Genomic DNA, 23,964 nt, shown 5'->3' on the forward strand with positions numbered 1-23,964 from the left:
CTATAATGACTCAGGAGATTCTTCTCTTTAGTGCTTCTGTAAACCAGCCAGACCATAGTCAGTACCTTTTCATAGCCCTTGTCTGCAGTCAAGGTGGCTGGGACATGCCATTTACTAAGCCAGGAACTTGTCTACAAGCGAGGCTGTAATGCTTATGACTGCTTTGATATTTAAAATTATTACAGGCAAAAGGGTTAATCTTCACATTATTCTGAAAAAATGCCAAGCAGTAAACTGAATGTCCATTTTGGTCTCATGGCAGACCTGAAATTAGGCTACTAAAAAACAAATGCCTGTTGAAAATTGTTATAAGCTACGCTTTTCAAAAATAAGCATGAGAATAAAAACATCATAACACAACTTTTAAATAATAAACATGTAACAGATCTCACTTCAACTCATAAATCCCTTAGATAGCTTCAAAGACCATGAGTTTAAACATCTTCTTTTTCCCAGGACACTAAGCACAGTTCAAACTTCAGTTATGAAAAGAAAAGACAGAGAATGTGCAGTTTATCAATAAAGCTATTTTTGTTCCATAGGAATAATCAGAAAGAAATAGTAACAAACAAAAACTTAGATTACTAGGCACTTTTCCAACTAGAAAAAAAATATTACTAAATTACAGAAACAAATTCTCTATCTCTGGGAAAACAAGAAGAAATTTTGAGATATTTTCCCCAAAACAACACCAGAAAGGCTTTCTTTTTTTCTTAAGGAACAGTAGGGAGAGAAATCAGTCATAGGTCTGAAAAAGATCTGTGAATGAAAGAAAAAGAAGACTTTCTAGTTTCATTAGCTTATCTGAAACTAATGACAGTAAAAACATCTATTTATTCATTCCTCTATTCATCATCTTCTTGACCGCTGGACACATATAAGGCATTGAGTTAGATTCTGCCCTTAAGAAGCTTGTAGTCTAAGGAAATATAAACTTTATACAAACAAAAGTGCTATGAAGAGTTCAGTTATTTTCATTGTCAGGAATCAGAAAAACTTTTTAAAAAGAAGGACCATATAAACTGGGTCCCTGAAGCTGCGTGGAAATTAGTGGTGGATAGAATGGATCCAATAGACATAGTGGATAAAAGGACATTCCAGGCATCAAGAAAAGGAATTAGTCTATAAAAAAGCATGAGTTATATGATGTAAATAATAAATAGGTCAGTTTGGTAAAAGACACGTAAAGGTGAAGGTTGCTTATAGTTCAGCTGCATCAGTTAACATGAGCCTAGTGAATGTATGGACGAATTCGCTGCTAAGACATATCTGAGATTGAGGCTCTACAGTAGATAGAGCAAAAAATTAAGAAATGAGATTGGAAAGAAAGGATGGGTGCGTGTCACTACAAGATGGGACTGGACTTCACTTTCAGGTAAAGGAGAGTCACGGATGGTTTTAGATAAAAGAAGATACTAAGATACAGATTTTAGGAAGATTAAGCAAGTGGCATTGTGTATGATATAGGGAGACGGGAAGAATATTTTAGGAGAGCAGAAACAGGAGCTGAACTAAGATTTTTGTAGAGGGAGCAGATGGATGGGAGAAAGATTTTAGGTATTTCTTGTGTCTGTAAATTGTTAGTGGGCCGGGGCAGGGGTAAGGGGGAGGGGAAGAAACTGCTGCTTTCCAAATATGTTTTCAGAACAATGGAGAAAAGATTTCAGGCAATTTCAGATCTCTTCTTTGAAAAATGAACCAAATATACAAAAAAAAAAAAAAAAAAAAAAAAAACTTAGGCTGCTGGAGTCAAAAGTATCCCCTAATTTAGTAAAGCTTAAGAAATTGTGAGAAAAAAATAGCCAAGTAAACAAATCCTAGTGAATCTTTATATAAAACACCTAACTAGAGTTCACCAGGGGAGTTCTGAAGTAGGAAGAAGGTAATAACTAACCCATGAAGAGTCACTGCCCTTTTTTCTGATTTTCCCTTCTTCATTCATCACTTCTGTTGGTAAAGATCTGGTCTATGGGGAAAATGCTGAAAATGATGCTCTCTTAGGGAGCTGTGCACTGCTAAGTGGGTGCAAGTCACCTTGGGCATCTAACTCTCCAGTACTGCTATTTATTCTAGAGAAATCTGCCACATCCTATCTCACTGTTTAAAGTTAGGGCTGGCTCTCTGAGTAGTAAACCATCAGCGGCTGTGCAACAAAAGGATTTTACCGTGAACCTTAAAAGGCTGGAGGAAAACAAACAAGCTTTACCTTGCCATGGTCCCTGTATGATGTACCTGTGAAAGAACTTCAATCACCACCAACCTGAACTACAGAAGAGAGAACAACCCCCAAGAACAAGACCTGGGCAGGGTCTGCCTTTCTCTGGAATCCTATGAGACTCTTTGCTTACTTTGAAAAATATGGAAAGGACTAATATTAGTATTACTGCATAAAGAACATTTTATCACAAACATAACACCAAATAAAAACAAATCTGCCTGATATTTTCTGGTTCAAAAAAGTCACCTTATCCACAAACAAAAATAACAGTATGAATTCCACACATAAAGTCTTTGTGGGCCACTTCCAGTGGAGTCACAGGAAGTCTCTTCTCTATCTATGTTTAATGCATAGTTTCCAATTAAAGTTTGCTTATCCTTTCCTTCTTTTCTAGATCTTTCTACCTACACCCTCTAAGTAACTGAGTCAGATGATGGAAATACTCTATATCTGTACTGCCCAATACAGTAGCCACTACCCACATGTTGCTACCCAGCACCTAAAATGTAGCTAGTGCAACTGAGGAATTGAATTTTAAATCTTATTTAATGTTAATTAATTTTAATTTAAATTGCTAACTGTGGCTAGTGGCTACCCAATAGAAAAGCACAGCTTAACTCTTGTTTTCAAACTTTAATGTGCACTCACAGATCACCTTTGATCTTGTTAAAATGAAGACTCTGATTCAGCAGGTCTGGGTGGGGATGGGGGAGCAGCAGTTCTAAGGAGCTCCCAGGTGATGCTGCTGGTGCCGGTGCAGGAGTCGCACTTTGGGAAGCGAGACTTTATGCGCGTTAGGAACTATCAGTGTGACCCAGAAACTTTAAGGATCAGTGGTCTCCAAATTTTTGGTTCACATGCCCTGTCAATGAAAACTCCTAAGTACTACTGTACTGACATCTCACATACAAAACAGAAATTTCAAAAGATCAGAAACAGATGAAATAAATAATACTTAAAATTATAATTGCAATAAATTCATATTAATAACTAATATTTCAAGGCATAATATACACTTGAAATGAGAGTCACTGTTAACAACAGTGAAAGTAAATCCACGTTTTCAAATGCTTCTTGATAATTTCTTTGGGCATCTTCTGTCAGATCTAAATAGGTAGGCACTGATTTTTTTTTTAAATATTACTAATGAAGGTCTTATGAACAGCCAGAGATGGGTTAGTGTGGCTATTTCAGTGTGTGTGTGTGTGTGTGTGTGTGTGTGTGTGTGTGAGAGAGAGAGAGAGAGAGAGAGAGAGAGAGAGAGAGAGAGAGAGAGAGAAAGAGATAGGGAGAGAAGGATTTTACATTCATATTACTGGTACACTCCTCAATCTTCAATCACTTGACAGAAATGCTTTAAGCCATTTGTATATTTCATGAGGGTTAATTTAGTTAAAACTACAAAAAAAAAAAAAATAAAATCCACAAATCTACTTCACTAAGTTCTCAATTGAAAGTGTTCCTCTGCAATCTAGTGATTGCCAGAGAGGAGGCGGGTTGGGGGACTGGGTGAAAAAGGTGAAGGGATGAAGAAGTACAAATTAGTAGTTACAAAATAGTCACGGGGACGTAGAGTACGGCATAGTGAATATGGTCAATAGTATATTGACTATGTGGCTAAGTGTAGGGCCAGATAGGTACAAGAGTAATCAGGGGGGTCGGTTCGTAAACTATATAAATGTCTAACCAATGTACTGTACACCTGAAACTAATATAAAATAAAAATTCAAAAAGGAAGAAAGGGTTCCTCTGAATCTACCCTCCCTCAGGACCTCTCCTACTCCATATAGACAGGTGACCTCTGACATCTGCATTCAGCCAGGACACCACCTTCGAACTGAATGTTAAATATTAGTAATGTGTAATTTCTTTCCTAATTTTTCAATATACATAAATACACACAGACACCTCAGTTCTCCTTCAACATAGGTATGTCTACTCCACTTTGGTAACAACTGGTCTAGACAGCACATAGAATTTTCAGAATGATCACAGAGCTCTGAAATAAAAATTTACTTCCAATAACATTGAATTCTGAATTCTTGAAAACGCATGTCAGAAATTCCTCTCAAATTAGTATGTAAATATAATTATAATTTCAATAGGGTTTGCTGGGAACTGCAGAAAATTACTTTAGACTTCATATGAAAAACTCAATGTGCAAAAGTTGCCAAGATCCTGAAAAAGAATAGTGCCCTACTAGATAATAATATACACTAACATTTTATTGTAAACAAAAGAGCATGATGGTAGCACAAAAATCAATAAATAGATCAAAGGAACGATAAGAATCAGGAATAGATTATGATATATATATATATATATATATATATATATATATATATATATATATATATAAATCCAACTTGGAATAAAGGTAGAATTTGATTCAGTGGCAGTTAGGTTAAAGTAATAAACACTGTTAGCAAAGGAGATAATCTGGAAGAAAATAAAGTCAGACTTCTACCTCTTACTCCAACTCTAACTCAACTGGGGATGGTATGTCCTGTCAAGAGACAACTAGGGATGGTATGTCCTATCAGGAGACATCTGGTAATGTCTGGACACATTTTTGATCGTCATAACTGCGGGGGGGAAGCGGTGGGAAGGGGACGTTTGCTTGAAATCTAGTGGGTAGAAGACAGGAATGCTGCTATACATCCGACAACGCACAGAACATTCTCCTACACAAAGACTTAACTGGCCCAAAATGTGAACAGTTGAGAAACTATATAGATTGAGAAATCCTATCCTAACTCCAGTGGTTAAAAGATAAAAAGGAACAGTGTTAGAAGCAGACAAATACCCATGTGAATACCAGCTCCTCCTTTCACCAAAAGTGTGACTCTGGATAAGTCGCCACTGAGGCTTATTTTCTTCATCATGGTTTTTGGGAGCAAAGAATGTATATCATGAAGTAATGAGCAAGGACCGTGGCCAACCACAGAAATAAATAAATGGCAGCTATTCTGACTATTAGCGTAAATGATAAATTATATTAGGAAGTGTCTGCAAACATATAAAAGAATGTTCTACACAAGAGAAGTGACCCTCAAGATGGAACTTAAGCCCCATACCTATACCACACATGCCCACTTACTCACCCTACACTTCGCTGAGAAGTCCTTAATAACTTCTTCAACCTAATTTTCCTAGGATATAAAATGGGAGGAGGTAGGGTATAAGGGAAGATAATAGGCCTTTTGGCTACAAAACAGAATAAGTGTAAAACCTCTGCTGGATGCATAATAATGTTTTCAACAAATGTTAACAACAAAAATAACCATTGAGAGGACATAGTGAGAATAAATTACAATGCTTAACACATACAGGAATGAAGTAAAATTGCTCTCAGGTGTTGTATGAATATGAGTTAGTAATTTGGTTTTTAAGTCTTTGTAGCCATTTTCAGTTCCAACTCATGGTTGATGAATAAGAGGCGAATGAAATGATGTACTCCACTAAATCATATTTATAGCATCTACCTCTTTGTAAAATGGTTCTATCTTTCGACCACTTAAAAATTACAGAAAACAGCTAGATAATAGAGATGATCATTATATCAAAATCTCAAGACATTGAAATCACTAATAATGTACTTAATATGGATCTGAAAGTTATTTCTCACCTGCTGCTGTATTCATAGCTAAAAATGTAAAATTCGATTAGTACTAGTCTTTTCAAGGACCCATCACTGGTAATGCCCATTATATCTTTCTCAACTTGAAAACGCACACACAATCCAAGTTACCTTTGATTGGCAAAGAAAAGACAAGAAAGATTTTTCTGGGAAAATTTAAAGAAAGACCATCTGAGTTCCTAAATTTAATATGAGATAGGCATATGAATCCAAAAATCTAACACTTTAGTAAAAATATTTGCAACTAAATTACCTACATTGTGTGCATGTGGCCCTCAAAATAGTAAGTGTCCCTCTAGTCCACCTGCAATGTCACAGAAATAAATCTTCCTAGAGAGTCCGATTTTTTTTTTAAGATTGCGTGTACATGTAGAAGGAGGGAGAGAGAGCTTTTATTTATTTTACTTTAAGACAAATACAGACACTTCATGCTACTGTGGTATTTGCATAAGTTTTAAGATCAGTAGAAAATTTCAAAGAAATTTACTGCTTTTGCTTCTGTGTTTTAGGTACCTGCTCAGTGTCCTCTGCCATTCCAAACTACTTCGGAGGAAGACTGGAAATCACTAGTTTACTAATTCCCTCTCCGAGGCGACAAAATAACTAAATAAGTAATAAAATGTAGGGAAAGACACAGCAACCAAGGACAGCTACGAAATGGGGGAAATGAGCTTTCGCTAAAACAATGCACATCTCTCTCATTCTCTCCACTGGGATAAAAGCTGATGCCCTGGAAGGAGAGACTATGAATAACTAGGCAAGCCACTTAGGGGTGTGGATCGGTACAAACTCTCCCTCAAGAGAATGTGGCTTTATGCTGGCATATTAGATTGGGAAGTGCAAACACAATAATTAACAGTGAATCCTGAAACTTCAACACACCAGAAAGGGGTGTCACTTCACATGAAATGGGAAAACAGGAGGAATACACTGAGGTAGCCTTCAGGGATGCTGGACAGCTCCGTGGGGGGTAACACGGCAGAACCTAGAGAGCTAATCAAGTTCTCCCAATAGCTCGGGGAAGCTTGAGAAAACTGATGAAGGCTGATAACATGCCAGCAACAAGGGGCAGCTGCAAGCAAAGAGTGGGGGCCTTTCTTCTATCCAAAGCCAAAATAACGACCTTTGTGCTAAACAACACTTTTGTATTCTCTGCTCTGATTTAAGAAAAGAACTTTGAATCCACCTTCCTTGATTTCTGCTCCCTGGGAATAAACCAGCTGCTCCGGTTTCTCCACGGCGGTAACATATGTCAATCACTGCTAAGCCTAGCGTTAGTTTTCTTCTCCGTGTGTGATTCCAACGATCAGCATGCTCTAGGGCTGAACCACAGCCTCATGTGTGAGCATTTTCTAGGGCACACCCCGGTAGGCGCTACCACCCCCTGTGTATTTCATTTAATTATGAAACCTTTTTCTAGGAGCCTTATAACTCTCCCAAGAGTCAAAGTAATTGGTAGAAATTAGACATAAAGAGACACAAGGCCACTTAAAGAGGACACTTTCAACTATAATTTTTGAAAAGATTTTCTTTTTAGTTCCAATATAATTTTGTACTTTCCCAATTTTGCCCTTTTCAAATGCCAAAGAAAATGTTCATGTTACCTTGTGGGCTATAAAGTAGGCAATGTAATGCATTTGTACTCCACTTAAGGTCCACGATGATTTCCTTTTCTTTGAAGGCCATCCTTTGGATGTTTTTTAAAAAGAAAAAAAAAAGTGAAAAATAACATACCTGTGGCAAATCACTGTTATTTGCGCAATGAAAGAATCTTCTGTGTGTGCAGGTGCATGCGTGTGTGTGTGTGTGTGTGTGTGTACATGCACGTGTGCGCATTTCACTACGTCGTTCCATGCTGTGTGGCTGCATTTTAGGATGCATTTGTGGTACTGGTAAATATGTAAACCAAAGACAGATCCATCTTGCCATGAATTTATGGTCCTTTAATGAAGGATGGTAGCAATATTTCAGGGCATGATTTTATTCCACTCAATTCAGGAAAATTCTGTTGAGCAATACCTACTCAGCTCCTGACACTCTAAGTTAAGTAACGGGAATCCAAAAATGAAAGAAGATTTAGCAAGAGGGAGGGAAGGTAAGCAGATATAAAAAAGCAATAACGAGAGCATCTGAGAAGTATGATGAGTGTTGTGTATAAAAGGGAGAGTAGGCAGCTCAAAGGGTGGATGATTAACCCCACCGAAACAAGCATCAGAGCATCTGAAATCTTTAAGATTGCAAGTTGGCAGCCAGTGGGTGGGTTGGGGGCTACACAATGTTATTTTTATAAAGTGAGATTAGAGTTAAAAAAGAAAAGTTTCCTATTCAAAAATTCAGATTTTTGGCTTTTTTTTTTTTTTTGAAAAAAAGTACAAGATTTGGCAATACTTGGCAACAATGGAGCAGAGTTAGGCATTGGCTCTCCAATATTCAAGAATCCTCACTCAAGAAGGCTGGTCCCTGTAGGCACATGAGTTTACAAGCTCTGCTTTAGAATAAAGGCAGAGTCTTCAGGATTTCAGATTTCTGGACCCAAGATGGGAGGCAAAGAGTAAAGCTGAGCACTCTCTAAGATTTGCTTTCCTGGAAATAGAGCAGCAAAAAGCCAAAAGAGTTCTCTCTCTGCATCGCTTGACACTGGGTGGCCAGAGCTGACTCACGCAGCAATCTGTGCTGCTCATAGTATTTGAGACACAGCTTGCCGGTGCGCGCTGAGAGGAAAAACTTCTCAGACTCCAAGCATATGGTCAGTCTGGAACAGGGCACCTCGCTTAGCACAGCTCTCCTCTTGGCAAGCCACTGCATCTCCTCTGAGCATCACCGGAGGCATCTGGTACAGAAAACAAGGACCACAGCAGCCTGGGCTCAGTCGAGGGACAAAGAAGTGGGCTTGTCCTCATGGGCTCACCATAGCCTCACCCAGTTTAGACTTCTCTCTCGGCTCCTGGACACCTCCCAGTGGGATGTCAGCAACTGCCACAAATAAGATGCAACCAAACTGACCTCAGTTTGTGCTGCTCTTGTGGTGGACGCACCCTTGATGACTTCCTCCCTTTCCTTATCCCCATGTTCCTCCTCTCATCATCCACGCCCAGACACATCCCCTTCCCCATCCCCAACCCCTCCCTCTTCTAGTTAATCCTCAGAGCCACTAGGAATCAAAGCTCACCCATATTTCGATTCTTCCTCTTCCTCCATGCTGTCGATCTCCAGCTAAACATTAAATCCGATATGTCCACTTATTGAACGCATCTCACATTTACCTCCTCTTTCGCTTCTTACTACAAACTACTTTCGTTACTGATCATCTCCCACTATAATTATTGCCATGTTTTCTCAACTTCGATTTTCTTCCCCTCTTAAGTTTTTGAAAACGCAAAACCTCTGATGGTTGTTCCTCTAAAACAAAACAAAACAAAACCATACAAAAATATTGCATTGCTTCTTCTCTGACTTCAAACTCCTTAGTCCAACATCAGAGACCATCTTATAAAGACCCCCATGCTTCTCACGCCTCTTCTCCCTGATTCCCTCTGGTCCTCATGCCCTAGTCTCCCCACATCATCCGTGGCCCACTTTCCCAGGCTCTAGGCTCCAGACTCCCCTGGGCCAGTCTCACTGCCTAGGAGACTCTTCTCACCATCTGTGTCCCTATTCAAATCCACCCATCATTCCAGGCCTTAGCCAACGGGAGCCTTGAGCCTCCTTCTCGAGAGCACCTCCCATTAACAAATTCCAGGTGAGAGGTGAAAACCAAGACCCACAAATTAAGCTGAACATTCGTATAATTTGCATATATACTTTACATTCCCCCTAGTAGATAAGTTTCTTGAGAGCTGGGAGCTCTTTCAAGTCATCTTTGTATAGTGAAGCTACATCACACATGTTTATCTTAGAAAAATCTAACTGAAAGGAAAGAACGTTTACCACTTAAAACGGTGCCAGTTATTCTACTCAGCAGGCAGATGTGCCCCAGAATGGATGTGAGACAGGAGGCGTGGAGATCCTGTTTCCTCAATCTCAGCTCCCACACACACCTCTCTAGGTGAAAGCATCTCAGCACCCTAGGTGTGATTATAATGAACACCCGCTATAAATCAACTTACTTCCCCATGAGTCTCACTATTGGAAACACCAATTCGATGTAGTCTTGAATGAAAACATGCATCAGTCAGGTAGAGAGATGCTACAGTGTTACATTTCATGAGCAATTAAAGAGATGTTCAAGGGCAGTTTTAATTATATGCATTTTCCACCTCTCACCCAGGGCTTCAGAATTCTACCCGTGCATTACCTGCAGTTCCTCTGTGTGACCTGCCCCCTGCCCCCTGCCCCTAGGCCCAAAGGCACCTGATGAGTGTCCTGGTCCCTTGCACCATATAAGGCATCATTCCAGGGAACCTGGACCCAAATGGCTTCAACCCATTAGTGACGAAGAACACATCACTGATACCCTGAACTAGCTCTTTGCATGAATGACAATTCAATAGCTGAAAAATGGAATGGCACAATGCATTTTTGTACTTAGTCTACAGCCCTAGATCCAACCTAGAATTAAACCCACACTCATGAAACTTCAGAAGTGACATTTTAATAATTGACTCCACTTAGCCATCAAGTTTGGAGGTCTTTGACAACTCGCTCCTTAGGAAAACTGCCCCCCAAAAATGAAGGACAAGTTAACTGTATTTAGAATTCAGAGTGAATGCAACTAACTATATTGTCTGTAAAAATCACTATATGTTCCAAAGAAAGAGTAGCGAGAAGGAAGTACAAACCCTCTTTCACTAAGTATCTCATTTGGCTATTCATTCTTGAGTCAGTTTTCAAAGTAACTGACTTTAAATTCAACACACTCAGGATTACGAACAATTTATAGTCAGATATGTGATTTGGCCTGCCATCTTAAAATGAAATGGCAGTTATTAGAATTTCCAAAAGAAAAGATCAGGTAATTTTTCATGGATTTAAGTGAAGTTTGTCAAAGTGAGAGAGAGATCAGAGGAATGTTACTGCACCAAGCTTTGGGAATGACTCATTAATAATCCAGTTAGACTGTAAATGATGCTCTCGAATTACCCACATGCCACTAGAAAACACTGTATTATGAGACAAACTCCTCCCACCTCATGTGCATTTCTCCTATGTTTCTCCAGAAGAAATCACGCCCACATTAAAAGCTCCTTCCCCCCCAAAAAACATTTCCTTGGTTTCCTTTATAGCAGAAGGTGACTTCTCTTTTTTCCAAACTCCCTTTGCACGAGGTGAACATCTTATTTTCTCAGTTAACCCGTAGGTATCAGGAAAGCAGACTCCATGCCTAGGTGACCCTTGCACCTGCACCCTCTAACTTCCCACCAAGTACAGCTCCTAGCATGTATCTTGCAAAGGACATAAGCTTAATAAGTGTTTGCAAATGAATGAATGTAAGCTTGTATGGTTCTGTTCCTTTTCCTGGTCTTGCTGCAGACCCTGAAGTCTGGTTACTTACTAAAAACTTATGTTCATCTTTCAAACACATTAAAGTAGATATCCAAGTTTCAAGTAGTCATCCTATGGTGATTTTTGCTAATGAAGTTGATCTGGACTGATAGTAATCTAGAACGTTTATCTACAGCTCTTTCAATGAGGTCTACTTAGAAAATATAAAATACCAGTTATTTCCTCTTGGAGAGTGAAATTATTTCATTTAATAGCATCGATAGCTGTCAACACTTTGGTAGACTTTGTGAAAAATATCATCTTAACTATCTGTATTAAATATTAATTACATAAGATTTCTTTTGTTTAGTTTTTACTACTTAAACTCTCCCCTGACAAAAGAAGGCTTCTGTTGTGTTTTTTTCGTTTGTTTATTTTCTATAGTGTGGGGTTTTTTTCCCCTCATGATGCAAAAACACATGGTTATTGCATTTACTAGAAGAGAATATGTCTGTACTTTAAAATTACATTCGGACATATCTCTTTGGGCAAGGGAAACAAAAGAAAAAATAAATAAATGGGACTACATCAAACTAAAAAGGTTTTGTACAGTAAAGGAAACCATCGATAAAATAAAAAGACAACAGATGAACAGACTGAATGGAAGAAGATATTCACTTATGATACATCTGATAAGAGGTTAGTATCCAAAAATATCAAGCATTCATACAACTCAACAACAACAAAATGATCCAATTAAAAAATGGGCAGAAGACCTAAATAGATATTTTTCCAAAGAGAAAATACAAATGGCCAATAGACATATGAAAAGATGCTCAAGATCAAACATCATCAGAGAAATGCAAATTAAAACCACAATGCGATATCACCTGACACCTGTCAGAATGGCTATCATCAATAAATCAAAGGACGACAAATGTTGGCAAGGATGTGGAGAAAAGGGAACTCTCATACACTGCTGGTGGAAATGCAAATTGGGATAGCCACTATGGAAAACAGTCTGGAGGTTTCTTAAAAAATTAAAAATGGATATACCTTTTGACCCAGCAATTGTACTTCTGTGTGTTTATCCAAAGAAAAGCAATAATTTGTAAAAATCTATATACCCTTATGTTCATAGCAGCACAATTTACAATAGCCAAGATACAGAAGCAACCTAAATGCCCATCAACAGACAATTAGATAAAGAAGTTATGGTTCATATATACAATGGAATATTACTCAGCCATTAAAAAATGAAATCCTACCATTTGCAATGACATGAATGGACCTAGAGGTTATTAAGCTGAGCGAAATAAATCAGACAGAGAAAGACAAATACCATAGGATTTCACTTATATGAGGAATCTAAGGAACAAAAAGAACTAATCAAAAACAGATTCACAAATATAGAGGACAATCTGGTGGTAGCCAGAGGGGAGGGAGGTTGGGGGGGCTGGGAAAATAGAATGAAGGGTTAGAGAAGTACAAATTAGTAGCTGATAGATGGTCACGGGGATGGGGAGCACGGCATAGGGAATGCGGTTAGCATTAATGTAATAGCTAGGTGGAGGACCAGAGGAGAGCAAGAGCAATTAGTTTTACGAACTATATAAATGTCTAACCAATGTGCTGTATACTTGAAAATAATAATAAAATAATGTTTAAATTAAAAAAATAAAGTAAAATTACATCGTATAATGACTGCTTACCACTCCTCCCACCCAATGCTAAGGGGAAATGGAAGTGGAGTAAACTCCTTTGGTCATACTTGCCATGAGAATGGAGAATTGCCATTTGCAATTTTATTTTAAAAAATTAAAAAGGTGGGTCAGTATCAAAGATGCAGCACAAAGTTATGCATGGGATTTCTTTCTCTATTATTTGTTTATCAAGGAGCTAGAGCCTTCATTAAAGTCATCCAGGCAGGCAGGTAGTCCAGGCACTCTGGACTAGAGTGAACCCAAACCCAAGGAGAATGCCATCTTCTCTTTTTTGACAACTCTCCTGTATACCAGTGTCTCATTTCTTAACAGCATGATCCATTTTTCTTTTCTACAAAGTAAACTCATTAGCTTATGGCCTGCCCTAATGAAAACTCCAGCTTCATGTCCGGATTTAATGGACTAGCCAACAAAAGCGGTTGTTCTTACTCCTGAAAAGGATTTTTTTCAGTCACCTCATCTAGTCAGATAATTTAGAGTTGGTTTAGACCTTGAAAATCCTTTAGTGCTAGAAAAATCTATTGAAGTGCCCCACCCTACACCACTTACTAGTAGCCAAGTGTAGCCTAGAACACAGGCCCTCTTCACCAGGTGCCCTATGTTCTTTATCACCTTTCCAGGGGATCAAAATTCTCTCTGGCAGTGACGTGATAATCCCTCATAGTGTTTGTGAGTGTCAGGCACGAATCCAGATAAGAATTACTTGGGGCCTTCATGCCCTTGCTACTCCAAGTGTGGTCCATGGACCAGCGGCATGGGCATCATCTGGACAAATGTTGGAAATGCAGGGTCACAGGGCCCACCCTAGAGCTGCCGAAATGGATTCTGCACTTGGACACTATTCTAGGAGACTCATAGAAGACTTGAGAAGAGCTAGTCCATAGCAAGAAAAAAAAAAAAAGAAATCTATACACTTAAGACTCAAATTCATTTCTAATGTGCTGACTTCATGGTAAGTCTTGTGCTAACATGACCTCCTATAGTGGAATTACACTAAAATATACTTCTGTGGCCTGACCAAAGTGAACTTCTCCTATCTAAATATCAAGGCCAATGGAGTAACCGCAGGGACAGAAATACTGGAGCCCAGCGAATGCCTTATGTAACCTGGAAGGCACATGGTACATCAGTTTTATTTCTCTTTCTGAAATTCTGATTGATTTCAAGATCACTGAGTAGTAAAATGGAGGAGTTATCTAAAAATCTAAGATACCCTCCTCAACTTTTGTGCGTGATGGGATTGCCCACAGAATCATGGGTACAGAAGCACAGCAGGTGCTTCACACCAGGGTGGAGATGTAGTTAGGGATCAAGTCAGAGATCTGCTTGCCGCGACTCTGTGCGGCCTTGACAAATAACTCAACATCTGGACCTCAGCTTCTTTACCTTTAAAATGGAAATAAAAATGGAATCTACTTCATAGGCTGATTATGAGAATGAAATGATACTCATAAAGCCTGGCACACAGTGAACACTCAATAAATGTGACCTACGGTCTCATGTGGCCGTGAAAACTGAAACCACTAAGGCTCCCAGAACAATTTCCCCTTGTGATTGACTCAGGTATTGATCCACAGCCAATAGACATAAAGAAACCAATATGCTAAAGAGGCAGATGTTAAAAATAGTTTCACTCTACAAATACCATGGTAATTCCGGACATTAGCAAAGGTGCATGCCGCCTTTCACTTCAAATTCTAATGCATGTTGACCTGGACCCAAGAGCCCTGGAGCTCAATCAGCCATGAAGAAATGAAGAAATCTGCTTTCCAGAATGAGGAGCCCATCTTAGTCACAGCCTCCTGCCTCCCAGCTGTCCCTCCTGAGCTCACTAGCCCAAAGTCTGTCCACCAGGCAAAGCAACTTCTAAAAAGACAGAAAAAGAAGTAGTCACTCTGTACTTTAACTCTTTTTAATATGTGGCCCATGTTGTCATTTCTCCCATGATAGCTGGATAAAAGACAGATCTGATTTCCTCTGCCAGACTTTATTTCAATATTTATTTTTACAAAAGCAGCGAAAGCATACTGTGTTTTCTATCCCATCTTCATTGTTTAAAAAAATTATTTAAAATTAATATTTATTGTTCCTTTTGAGAAACCAACCTCCATCTCTCTTTTCCTAATTAGACCCACTAAAAACATAAGCTTAAGCATTCAATTGGGCAAGCCCTACTGAAAAACATCCTCAAAGCCTTGAAAAAAATCAAGACCAAATCAATTACAGCACTTGATTCAAGGGGGTTTTGTTTTGTCTTCCAAGTGATTGACAGAACTTATGGTGGGCTCAAATGGTAAAGTATTTCTAGAGTTTGGGGAAAGACATTAAGTTTGTAGATAGCTTTTAAAAACTTGGTGTGTTTTCTAGCTATGCTTTTTAGATTATAGTATTATACTTTAACTAGTTGCATCATTCTGGAAGTACATCTATTCAGAGGAAATATTTTCCTAGCTAAGTTTAATAAATTAAAGGAGAGAAAGGATATAAAATGAAACTCTTCTGCAGTTGGGCTTGGACAGTCACAGGGCACTATGTAACTTATCTCTTGTTGTCTAATGTTTTGCCTTACCTGTCAGAGGGCAGAGGCTCTGTGAACATACATTAGCCACCTCATGATGCTAACCATCCACCCTCAGAGGCCTTACCTTTCAGTTTTCTTGATCAGGATGGCCCTGAAGATGTGCTCAAGGGGTGTCTTCTCCTGCTCGTGGGTTGGCTGCACGAAAGGGTGCAGGGCCGCCAGCGAGAAGCCCTGCTGGTACAGCTCCAGGAGCTGGGCGGGCAGGTCTCGCAGGGAGGCCAGCCTCACCGCTGAGGACTGCGGGAGCTCAGCTGTGAGTGGAGAGAGGAGAAGCTCATCAGAGACCCACCCAAAATGACTGCCCTACCTGATCCAAGTTTCTTTCCCCTTACCCAGGACCTCTAAGTTACCTCTTGCTAAAAGTGAGTTTTTTCCCATCTTAACTGCTATCTTCAAAGAACTTATAAGCACCTGGCTATTTTCCAACTCACTGAAAGGCATTAATAATTGCATACTTTAAATCTATAGAGATTATTGGCTGTGGATCAGAGATCACACTGGAAAAGTCATTTCCACCCCCTCGAAAAATACAAAAGAAAGGAAAGAAGGAGGAAGAGACAATTGTGCAAATATAAAATTTCCAGGTGGCAAAAAGTAGCATAAACAAACTCAAAAGATAAACTGGAACAATGTTTCTGTGATGTTTATGACAAAAGAGTAATTTTCTTGATTTGCAAAGAAATCTCTTCAAACAAACAAAAAAGAAAAAAAAGAAGCAAAGTATATGAATAGGCAATTACCTAAAAAAAATAAAGCCAATCAATATTTAAAAAGACACCCGAATTAACAATATTAGAACTGTGCATGCAAAACAAATATTTTTCACGTACTGAATTATTTTAAAATGTAGATTAAAAAAATTTTCAAGAAGAGACAAGATTCAAAATCCAAGAGGTACAAGCATAGACACAGTGAAAAGTCTACATCCAAGCCCTACCCGCTTTCTCTCAGTCTTTTACCCCAGAGGCAATCAATATTACCCATTCTTATATATAGATTAATAATTGCTTAATTCATACACAAGTAAATAAGTCTGTATGTCTCTCTCCCTTTTTACACAAATGCATCTGACTTTTAATAAATTGTTATCAATTACCAGCACACTTTTCTTAAGCGACCATTCAATAGTAGTACACAGAGCTTTTTTTTTTTTTTACAAATGCAGTGTTCCATTGTGTGATGTACCATAGATTACTCAAACTTTTGCTTTTACAAATAATACTGTAATGAAACATATCGCTCTTATATGGTTTCACGTGTGTGCACAAATAGCATAACTAAAAAATAAATTCTTAGGTGTAGATTTTTGGGGCTGAAGATAAATAACTGCGCTGTAATACTTTCAGATATGGCCAAATTTCCTCCACAGACTAGCATGAATTTACCTTCCATCATTACTGTACAATCCCTGACTAATCTGCAGAATTTTTTTAATGAAGTTGAATTTATCAAATTGTCTTCAATGGCTTCTGAGTCTTATGTCATTGCAGAGAGCTCTGGAATTATAAACTAATTCTCCCATGATTTCTTGTAGTATATATTTCAATTTTTGCATGTAGATCCTTGATCCATTTGGAATTTATGCAATATGAATTAAACATTTCCCCTCCAAGGTTTATCCATTTTTCTTCGTTGGTTTGAGATGCCACCTTTATCATTCATATATTATATTCCTGAATATATTTACGTTTATGACTGTGATCCATTAATGTAATTTAACAATTTTAGTTTCATATTATGTTTCCTGAATCTTATCTTCCTGTCTATTTTCTGAATATTCCTTTCTACTCTTGTTTTTTCAAATGGCCTTTAAAATCAGCTCATCAAGTAAGCCTCCAAAAAATTCTTCTTGATATTTGTATTGGATCAAATTCAAATTATAGCTTAACTGAGGGAGAATGAATATTTTCATCAGGTTATAAGTTTCCATCCAAGAATGTGGCATAAGTTTCACTTATTCAAGACTTCTTTGGGGTCCCTCAGGTGCATATGAAAGTTTTCTTCACAGAGATATTACAAACTTATCAAGTTTATTCCTATTTTATATTTTATTGCTATTTGAGTAATATAATTTTTTTCTTTTCACTTGTATGATATCCATCATGGGTGAGAATATTGGGGAAACAGGCATGCTCATCACAGTTGATAGGCAATGTAGCATTGGCCTTCAAATCTAAAAGTACACACATCCTTTGTCCAACAACCCCATTAATGAGTATTACACATATGACTGGACTCATAAACGTTTTTCAAGATATGTAAACGAAGATGTTCAGACAGGGTTGTTTACATAGCAAAAACCTGGAACCAAAGAATTCTTAATTGGAGGGCTGGCTTAACACTGGGAAACCCTGATGATGAATCCTTTGAACTATTTAAGGAGATGAAGGTAAATCTGTTATGTGCTGATGGAAATGTGTCCAAAATACATTACTAAGAGGCAAAGTATTTCAGTGTTTATCATATAATACTCTTGCATAAAACATTAGGAAGATAGACATGCATAAAAATAATTTTCTGGAAAAAAATCACAAAAACATCAATATTGGAGAGAGGGACTGAAATAGAGAGGGAAGGATGGAAAGGTGGTTTTTACATTATTTTGTACTTTTAGTATTTTTACCATCAACAGGGATCATATGGGTGGAGGGTTTATGGAACACTTTAATTTTCATTTTCTTCTTTATATTTAAAAAATAATATTATTTAAAAGTTTCTTTATGTATTTAAAAAGTAATGTGTTATTTTAAAACACAAACTTAAAAACAAAATCTAGAGGTACTTAAGAATACTACTTAACATCAGATACTGTAGCTCTCATTTCCATACATCATGCAAGAAATTTATGGGGAAAAAAATCTATAGCAATGATTCACTCTAAAGCAAGTGTCTGGCATCCTGGAGAGACCTCCATCAATAACAAGGACAAAGACGAGACTGGCCAGGAAAGCAGAAAAGTCTGTACTCTTCCCCTTGAAGGATGCATGCTGTGTGCTGCTAGACAAAAACCTAAAGGTAAGTCTGTTAAGGAATGCTGAGCCCCGCTACATTCCCATGCACAGAAACCCCCCAGGTAAAGGGGACCTCATGCTTTAGAGTAGGTGTCCTCCATGTGTGCTTGTGGGTCCAGCAGCAGCAGCACCAGGGAACTCATTAGAAATGGACACATACAGTGTACACATATATATGCCTTAAAGTGTACAGATGAAACTTATTGGATTTCGTTAACCAATGGCACCATAAAAAATTAATTAGTTAATTTAAAAAAAATACAAAAAGCTAAAAAAATAAAGAAGAAAATAGAAAGAAAGAAAGAAAGAAAGAAAGAAAGAAGGAAGGAAGGAAGGAAGGAAGGAAGGAAGGAAGGAAGGAAGGAAGGAAGGAAGGAAAGAAAGAAAGAAAGAAAGAAAGAAAGAAAGAAAGAAAGAAAGAAAGAAAGAAAAAGAAAGAAAATAAATGGAGACGTGAGTACCTCCCCAGACCTACTAAATCAGAATCTGAGGGATGGGTATATGTCCTTGCAAGTCCCCGAGGAGATTCTGTGGCTGCAAACCACTCTCCAGAGGGTTTCATTTTGGCCCTCCTCCAACCACTGTCCTCTCCATGAGCAAGGAACCTGGGAATCTATGGGCATGCGCCCATGCGTGACCTGCATCCCACATCACACTGCCACGACCCTGCGGTTCCCTGACCTGACAGCCCCTGGGCCCACTGTGAGAGCCTGTGCAGGCTTCTCCCTAAGTCTGTGTCAAAGGTGGATGGTGTTTCATATGCACACACCCCTGGGCCCAAGACAGGACAGAGACTAGGGTGAGGTGAGCGAGGTGATGCTTGCCACAGGTGCAAAATTTCAGGGGCACCAAAAACTCAGTAACCAAGATAAATATGTAACGCAACATTATAAAAAGTGAAAAGAAATGCGAAGTCCATAATGAACAAAAGATCGATAATTTTAATAAAGACAGGATCAGTATTATTGATTTTTCTTTTTTTGTCTCAAGCTCCAATACAATTTAGCACAGCACTGTTACTGACCACGTCTTTTTAAAAAATGTTGCCTCACTCGCCTCATCCCAGTGCTGGCCAGGCCCCCAACAGCTCCCCTTGCAGCGTCGTCCTAGGCCCTGCGAATGACAGGAGCCAGTCTGCATGTAGGTTGTGCCCAGGGAACCGGAGGCAGGTTTTCTTTGCTGTCAAGAGGTTACAAAGCAACTGAACCGAAAGAGTAATACACGTGGCATAGATGACTTTTGGTAGGGGTGTAGGCCTTTCAGGAGGGTAATTTCATGATATCGATCAAAGCACTTAGATCCTGTCTTCCTTGATAAAATCATATATAAAGAGCATCTCTGAGTCATCAAATATGAGACTTCAAACTCAGCCAGTCCCTACAGCTCAAAATTTTGTGTTTCAAATATTTCAAACTCTTACTGCTAAAAGCTTTACTCAGATTTTGATAATTTATTTTTGGTTTCCTCCTACATCACAATATAATAAAAAAAATAAAATCAGTCGATGTGTTGAGAAAACTTGGTGCTCTAGTATTTGCTCCATTCCTCACTAGCATTAATCCTGGGCGTGTGAACACTCAGTTTCCTCCTGTACAATGGAGATAATAACATCAGCATGTCTCCCTTCATGGAGTGGTTGCGAGAATCAAATGGGGTAGGATGATGGGTGTGTCATTGAGAAAACCGAAAACTATCATGCTCAGGGGTGCTGGCTGTGGTGAACGGGGAGCTGGCCACGAAGATCGGTCAGCTTCGGATGGTGGTGAGAAACTTGTGCTGGGGCCATAAAATCCTTCCCCGGTCCCACCCACACCCCTTAACCTCCACGTCCCAAATCAGTGCACTATAAATATTAGTCAATCAACCATTTATAGTTAAGTGCTTTCTGAATAAAACATAATATGTTTAAAATTTTTATCTTCAAATCTAACCGTGAATTAGCTCCTGTCAAAACTCAGCAATTTTATGGCTTTAATTTTTGGTGCATATGCTGTCAGAGTAAGTTTGGCTTCATGGTGAAAAGACAAAAATGAATCTCAACAATCTTTTGGTGATAAAAAACAACAGACTATTTTAAATATGATTAAAACTCTTAATTTCATGTTTCTATCTGAATGATAACCTTTAAAGAAACCTAGTTCTTAAGTGACCAACACCCCAGTATTATTACTAAAAAAATAAATGAAGGAATGACTTATCTGTTTAGATGAACATACCAGTTGTAGCCTCTCAGTCCATTTCTCACCCCACCCATCAGAGTAACCTCTCTATTATTTTGTTTTTTTTTGTAATTTTTGCCTGATTTCATTTACAAACTATGTGACCTTGAGCAAGTCATATAATTCCCACCCCGTCTCTTGGGTCCCTCATTTATAGAATTAAGACCCTGGATAGGCTATTCTGAAAGGAGCTTCCAACTTTAAAAGGCAAAGATTTTATTATCTATTTCAATTGGGACGCTAAGGTACCAGTTTCTAAGTAAAAAGTTTTCAGTGTGACCTGAAAGTGTCAAAGTTTTCAGTGTGACCAGAGCCAAAATGGGAATAAGGAACAGACACAGATATGTGAACGGACGGAAAGATGGAAAGAGAGACAGGAAAATAATCTGCTGCCATTATGGCAGGATGGAATCGCTGCTGTCCGAGGGGCCAGCCTTCTGCCTGTCCCAGGCGCTAGAAGGGGTTCTGCCTGCTCTGACTCTCTTCTGGAAGTGCGGGGAGCTTTCCAGGGCAGCTCTAGTCTAGAGGTGTCTGCAGGGTAGGGACAGAGGTGTCTCTAGGTTTCTGTCTTCCTAGCAGAGAGCTGCAAGAAAAATGTGAGTTATTTGAAGTTGCTTTGGCTTTCTGGGTTTTTAATAGGACCGTACTCCAGGACCGAACCACATAAGTCACCTCGTCATAAGTTAAAGTTTCTAATAATAATTCTTCATACTCTGAAGATGAGGGACACTGATGAGGTCATGCTGACCAGTCTGAGAAAATGCCACTGTTAGGGCCCAATGTCCATTTGAAGATCACACTTTTTTGTCTACTTTCCGATCTGTCATGTTCCATAGTCTGTCTGCAGTGATCAGTCAGCAGGTCCACGGTCCAGGGTGGGGCACCCCTGTTCGCCCACTCAGGGAGCCATGTCTTCATCTCACACAGGGACTTTGCCCTACTGCTGTGCAAAGTCCAGTTCTCCAGCTGGCTTTTCCTAGCAGCCTGGGCAGGGGGTCATCTCACCTCGTGACCTGATAGAGAGCCTGGTGCAGGTCTCAAGGCCAGGAACCGAGATCCGCCAGGATTCAGATGGATAAAGTAAGAGAGACACACAGCCAGGGGAATAACAATGAACATTAAAGCCCCACCTCACCAAAGGGGTGGCATCTTGTCCTACTGCCAATGGGCACATGGGTTTGATGGTGCCAGAACTTCTAATTCCTACCTTTAAGGATTCAGAAATCTTGATCCTAATAGAAACTTTTCTAATCTTTAAATGTGGTAAGTAATTTCAATTTTATTTTCAACCTCATGTGGCCCAAAGCCAACACTTGATAGGTTGTAGAGTCTGGATGGGGCATTTGACAAATATGGAGGGATGGATACCTCACACCCTTCCCATCCCTGACCTTAGCATGGTCAAGATGAGGTGTGCGCATCGGTCATGTACTGAAGAGCTTGCAACCTATTTATTACCACATCATCACAATTTACATCAAAGTCTTCAAGGATTCATTTGTTGGTGTTTGACACCAGCCTCTGCTTCCTAATTCCTCCCTTTCTTATACCGGTGTCAAGATGAACAAAGGGTTTAGTACCACATAATTACATTTTGAATCCCTCAGAGATCTTATTTTCCCCTCCTCAATTAATAAGGCTTTTGAAAATCAAAATATATAAGGTCTGCTGGAAAGGTATTTTAGTTTAGATGGCATGAGAGTCCAAAGATCTTTTGAAATAAGTGTTTTATTTTTCTTTGAGAAACTAACTTCATATAAATAAACCACTATTCCTGGAGGGGGGGAAAAAAACAGAAAAAGGAAAAGAAAGAAATGAAAACAGAGGGGAAAAAACCTAAACCACAAAACCACACATTTATTAACCCTCCTGGGATAAAGTAGATTTTGTTCTTGCTATGACAATGTTTTGTTTAGCAAAAACATTCTACAACCCTATTTAATTCCCTGGAAACAAAGCCCTTCAGACATCTGCAGAAGAGCCAGAGCGACACATTTGTTACTTTAAGCTGTATTATTGGGGAAGTAACAGCTTCCAACACAAGAAAGAAACTGCTGCATAGGGCAGCAGCACACGGCACCCAACTCAGGGCAGCAGGCAACGAGATGCTGACCCACGGCAGCTTCTGCCCTTGTGCTCGGCAATCATTTGTGACTTTAGCCTAATTATTCAAAGTCCGACTTTGTTTTTCTAATTGCATCCACTCATGGATCTGTCAATACCAAGAAGTGCAACACAAGAGAGAGACAACTTCTCCCCTGGGTAATTTCCCTCACAGGTAGAGCTGATAATGACATTGTTCAACCAGAAGGTTTTTTTTTTTTTTTTTTTTTTTTAAGTTTTTTGAAGGCCGCTATTTCTATCACTCAATCTGCCTGGGCTTTGCTGTAGGTCCAATTTAGAAAAACACTAAACTCAACGGTTTTTCAATGTGGGGTTTTTCACCACATAGGTAAGGAATAGGAATTCAGTCTTTTAAAGAACATTTGCAGCTCGTGTCTTCTGTGTCATTTCTAAATCTGTGGAATATAGCTTCCATTTCAGAGCTTTTCAAATTCAGATTTCTGTCATCTTTTTATCAAATAAATTTATGTGTCTGAAACTTAAAAGAAAAAAAATACATATCCAGGCTTAGGAGACCACTCCATTGAAATACTATTTATTCTTTTTAATTTTTTTAATTGGAGTGAAATTTACATAACATAAAATCAATCATTTTAAAGTGAACGATTCGGTGGCATTTAGTACATTTATAATGTTGTCGTAACCATCACCTCTATGTAGTTCTACAACATTTTCATCACTCCCAAAGGAAAGCCCACACCCACACCCATTAGCAGTTATTGCCCATTCCCTCTCCCCGCTGGCCCTGGCAACCACCTACCTGCTTTGAAAAAACACCGTTCTTAACATTTTAACTAAATCATAGATAAACTTAAGGAGGAAAATCTCAGTAAGACTAAAAGCACTTCTTTGAGCTTACTTAAACCTACGATTCTATAGGTCAATCAGGGAGTAATTGAAAAAGCAACAGTGCCTCATCAACTGAGTTCTTAAGATGCAGGGCACCAGGCCACACATGATTGTTAAGCATCAGACTATTAGACTGCTATGGCAGAGACAGAGAGAGAGAGAGAGAGAGAGAGAGAG

At 38.9% G+C, this 23,964-nt stretch overlaps 1 protein-coding gene and 1 long non-coding RNA gene across 3 annotated transcripts in view; both read right to left on the reverse strand.

The window, feature by feature from the left end:
• The window catches only part of RFTN1 (raftlin, lipid raft linker 1), a 186,575-nt gene that overhangs the window by 95,374 nt on the left and 67,237 nt on the right, over positions 1-23,964 (reverse strand). For both annotated transcript variants that reach the window (XM_016140221.2, XM_016140222.2), the window contains exon 3: positions 15,649-15,835. In XM_016140221.2, coding sequence (XP_015995707.2) covers positions 15,649-15,835 — 187 coding nt within the window. The remainder of the gene's footprint in view (positions 1-15,648; positions 15,836-23,964) is intronic.
• LOC118601756 lies at positions 8,222-12,093 on the reverse strand. The gene is made up of 2 exons (XR_004950567.1): positions 9,028-12,093; positions 8,222-8,688 (listed from the first exon to the last, which is right to left on the reverse strand). It is a non-coding gene; the product is annotated as an uncharacterized LOC118601756 (long non-coding RNA).

The sequence above is a fragment of the Rousettus aegyptiacus genome, unplaced genomic scaffold (genome assembly GCF_014176215.1).
Source record: "Rousettus aegyptiacus isolate mRouAeg1 unplaced genomic scaffold, mRouAeg1.p scaffold_m13_p_4, whole genome shotgun sequence".
Lineage (NCBI taxonomy): Eukaryota > Metazoa > Chordata > Mammalia > Chiroptera > Pteropodidae > Rousettus > Rousettus aegyptiacus.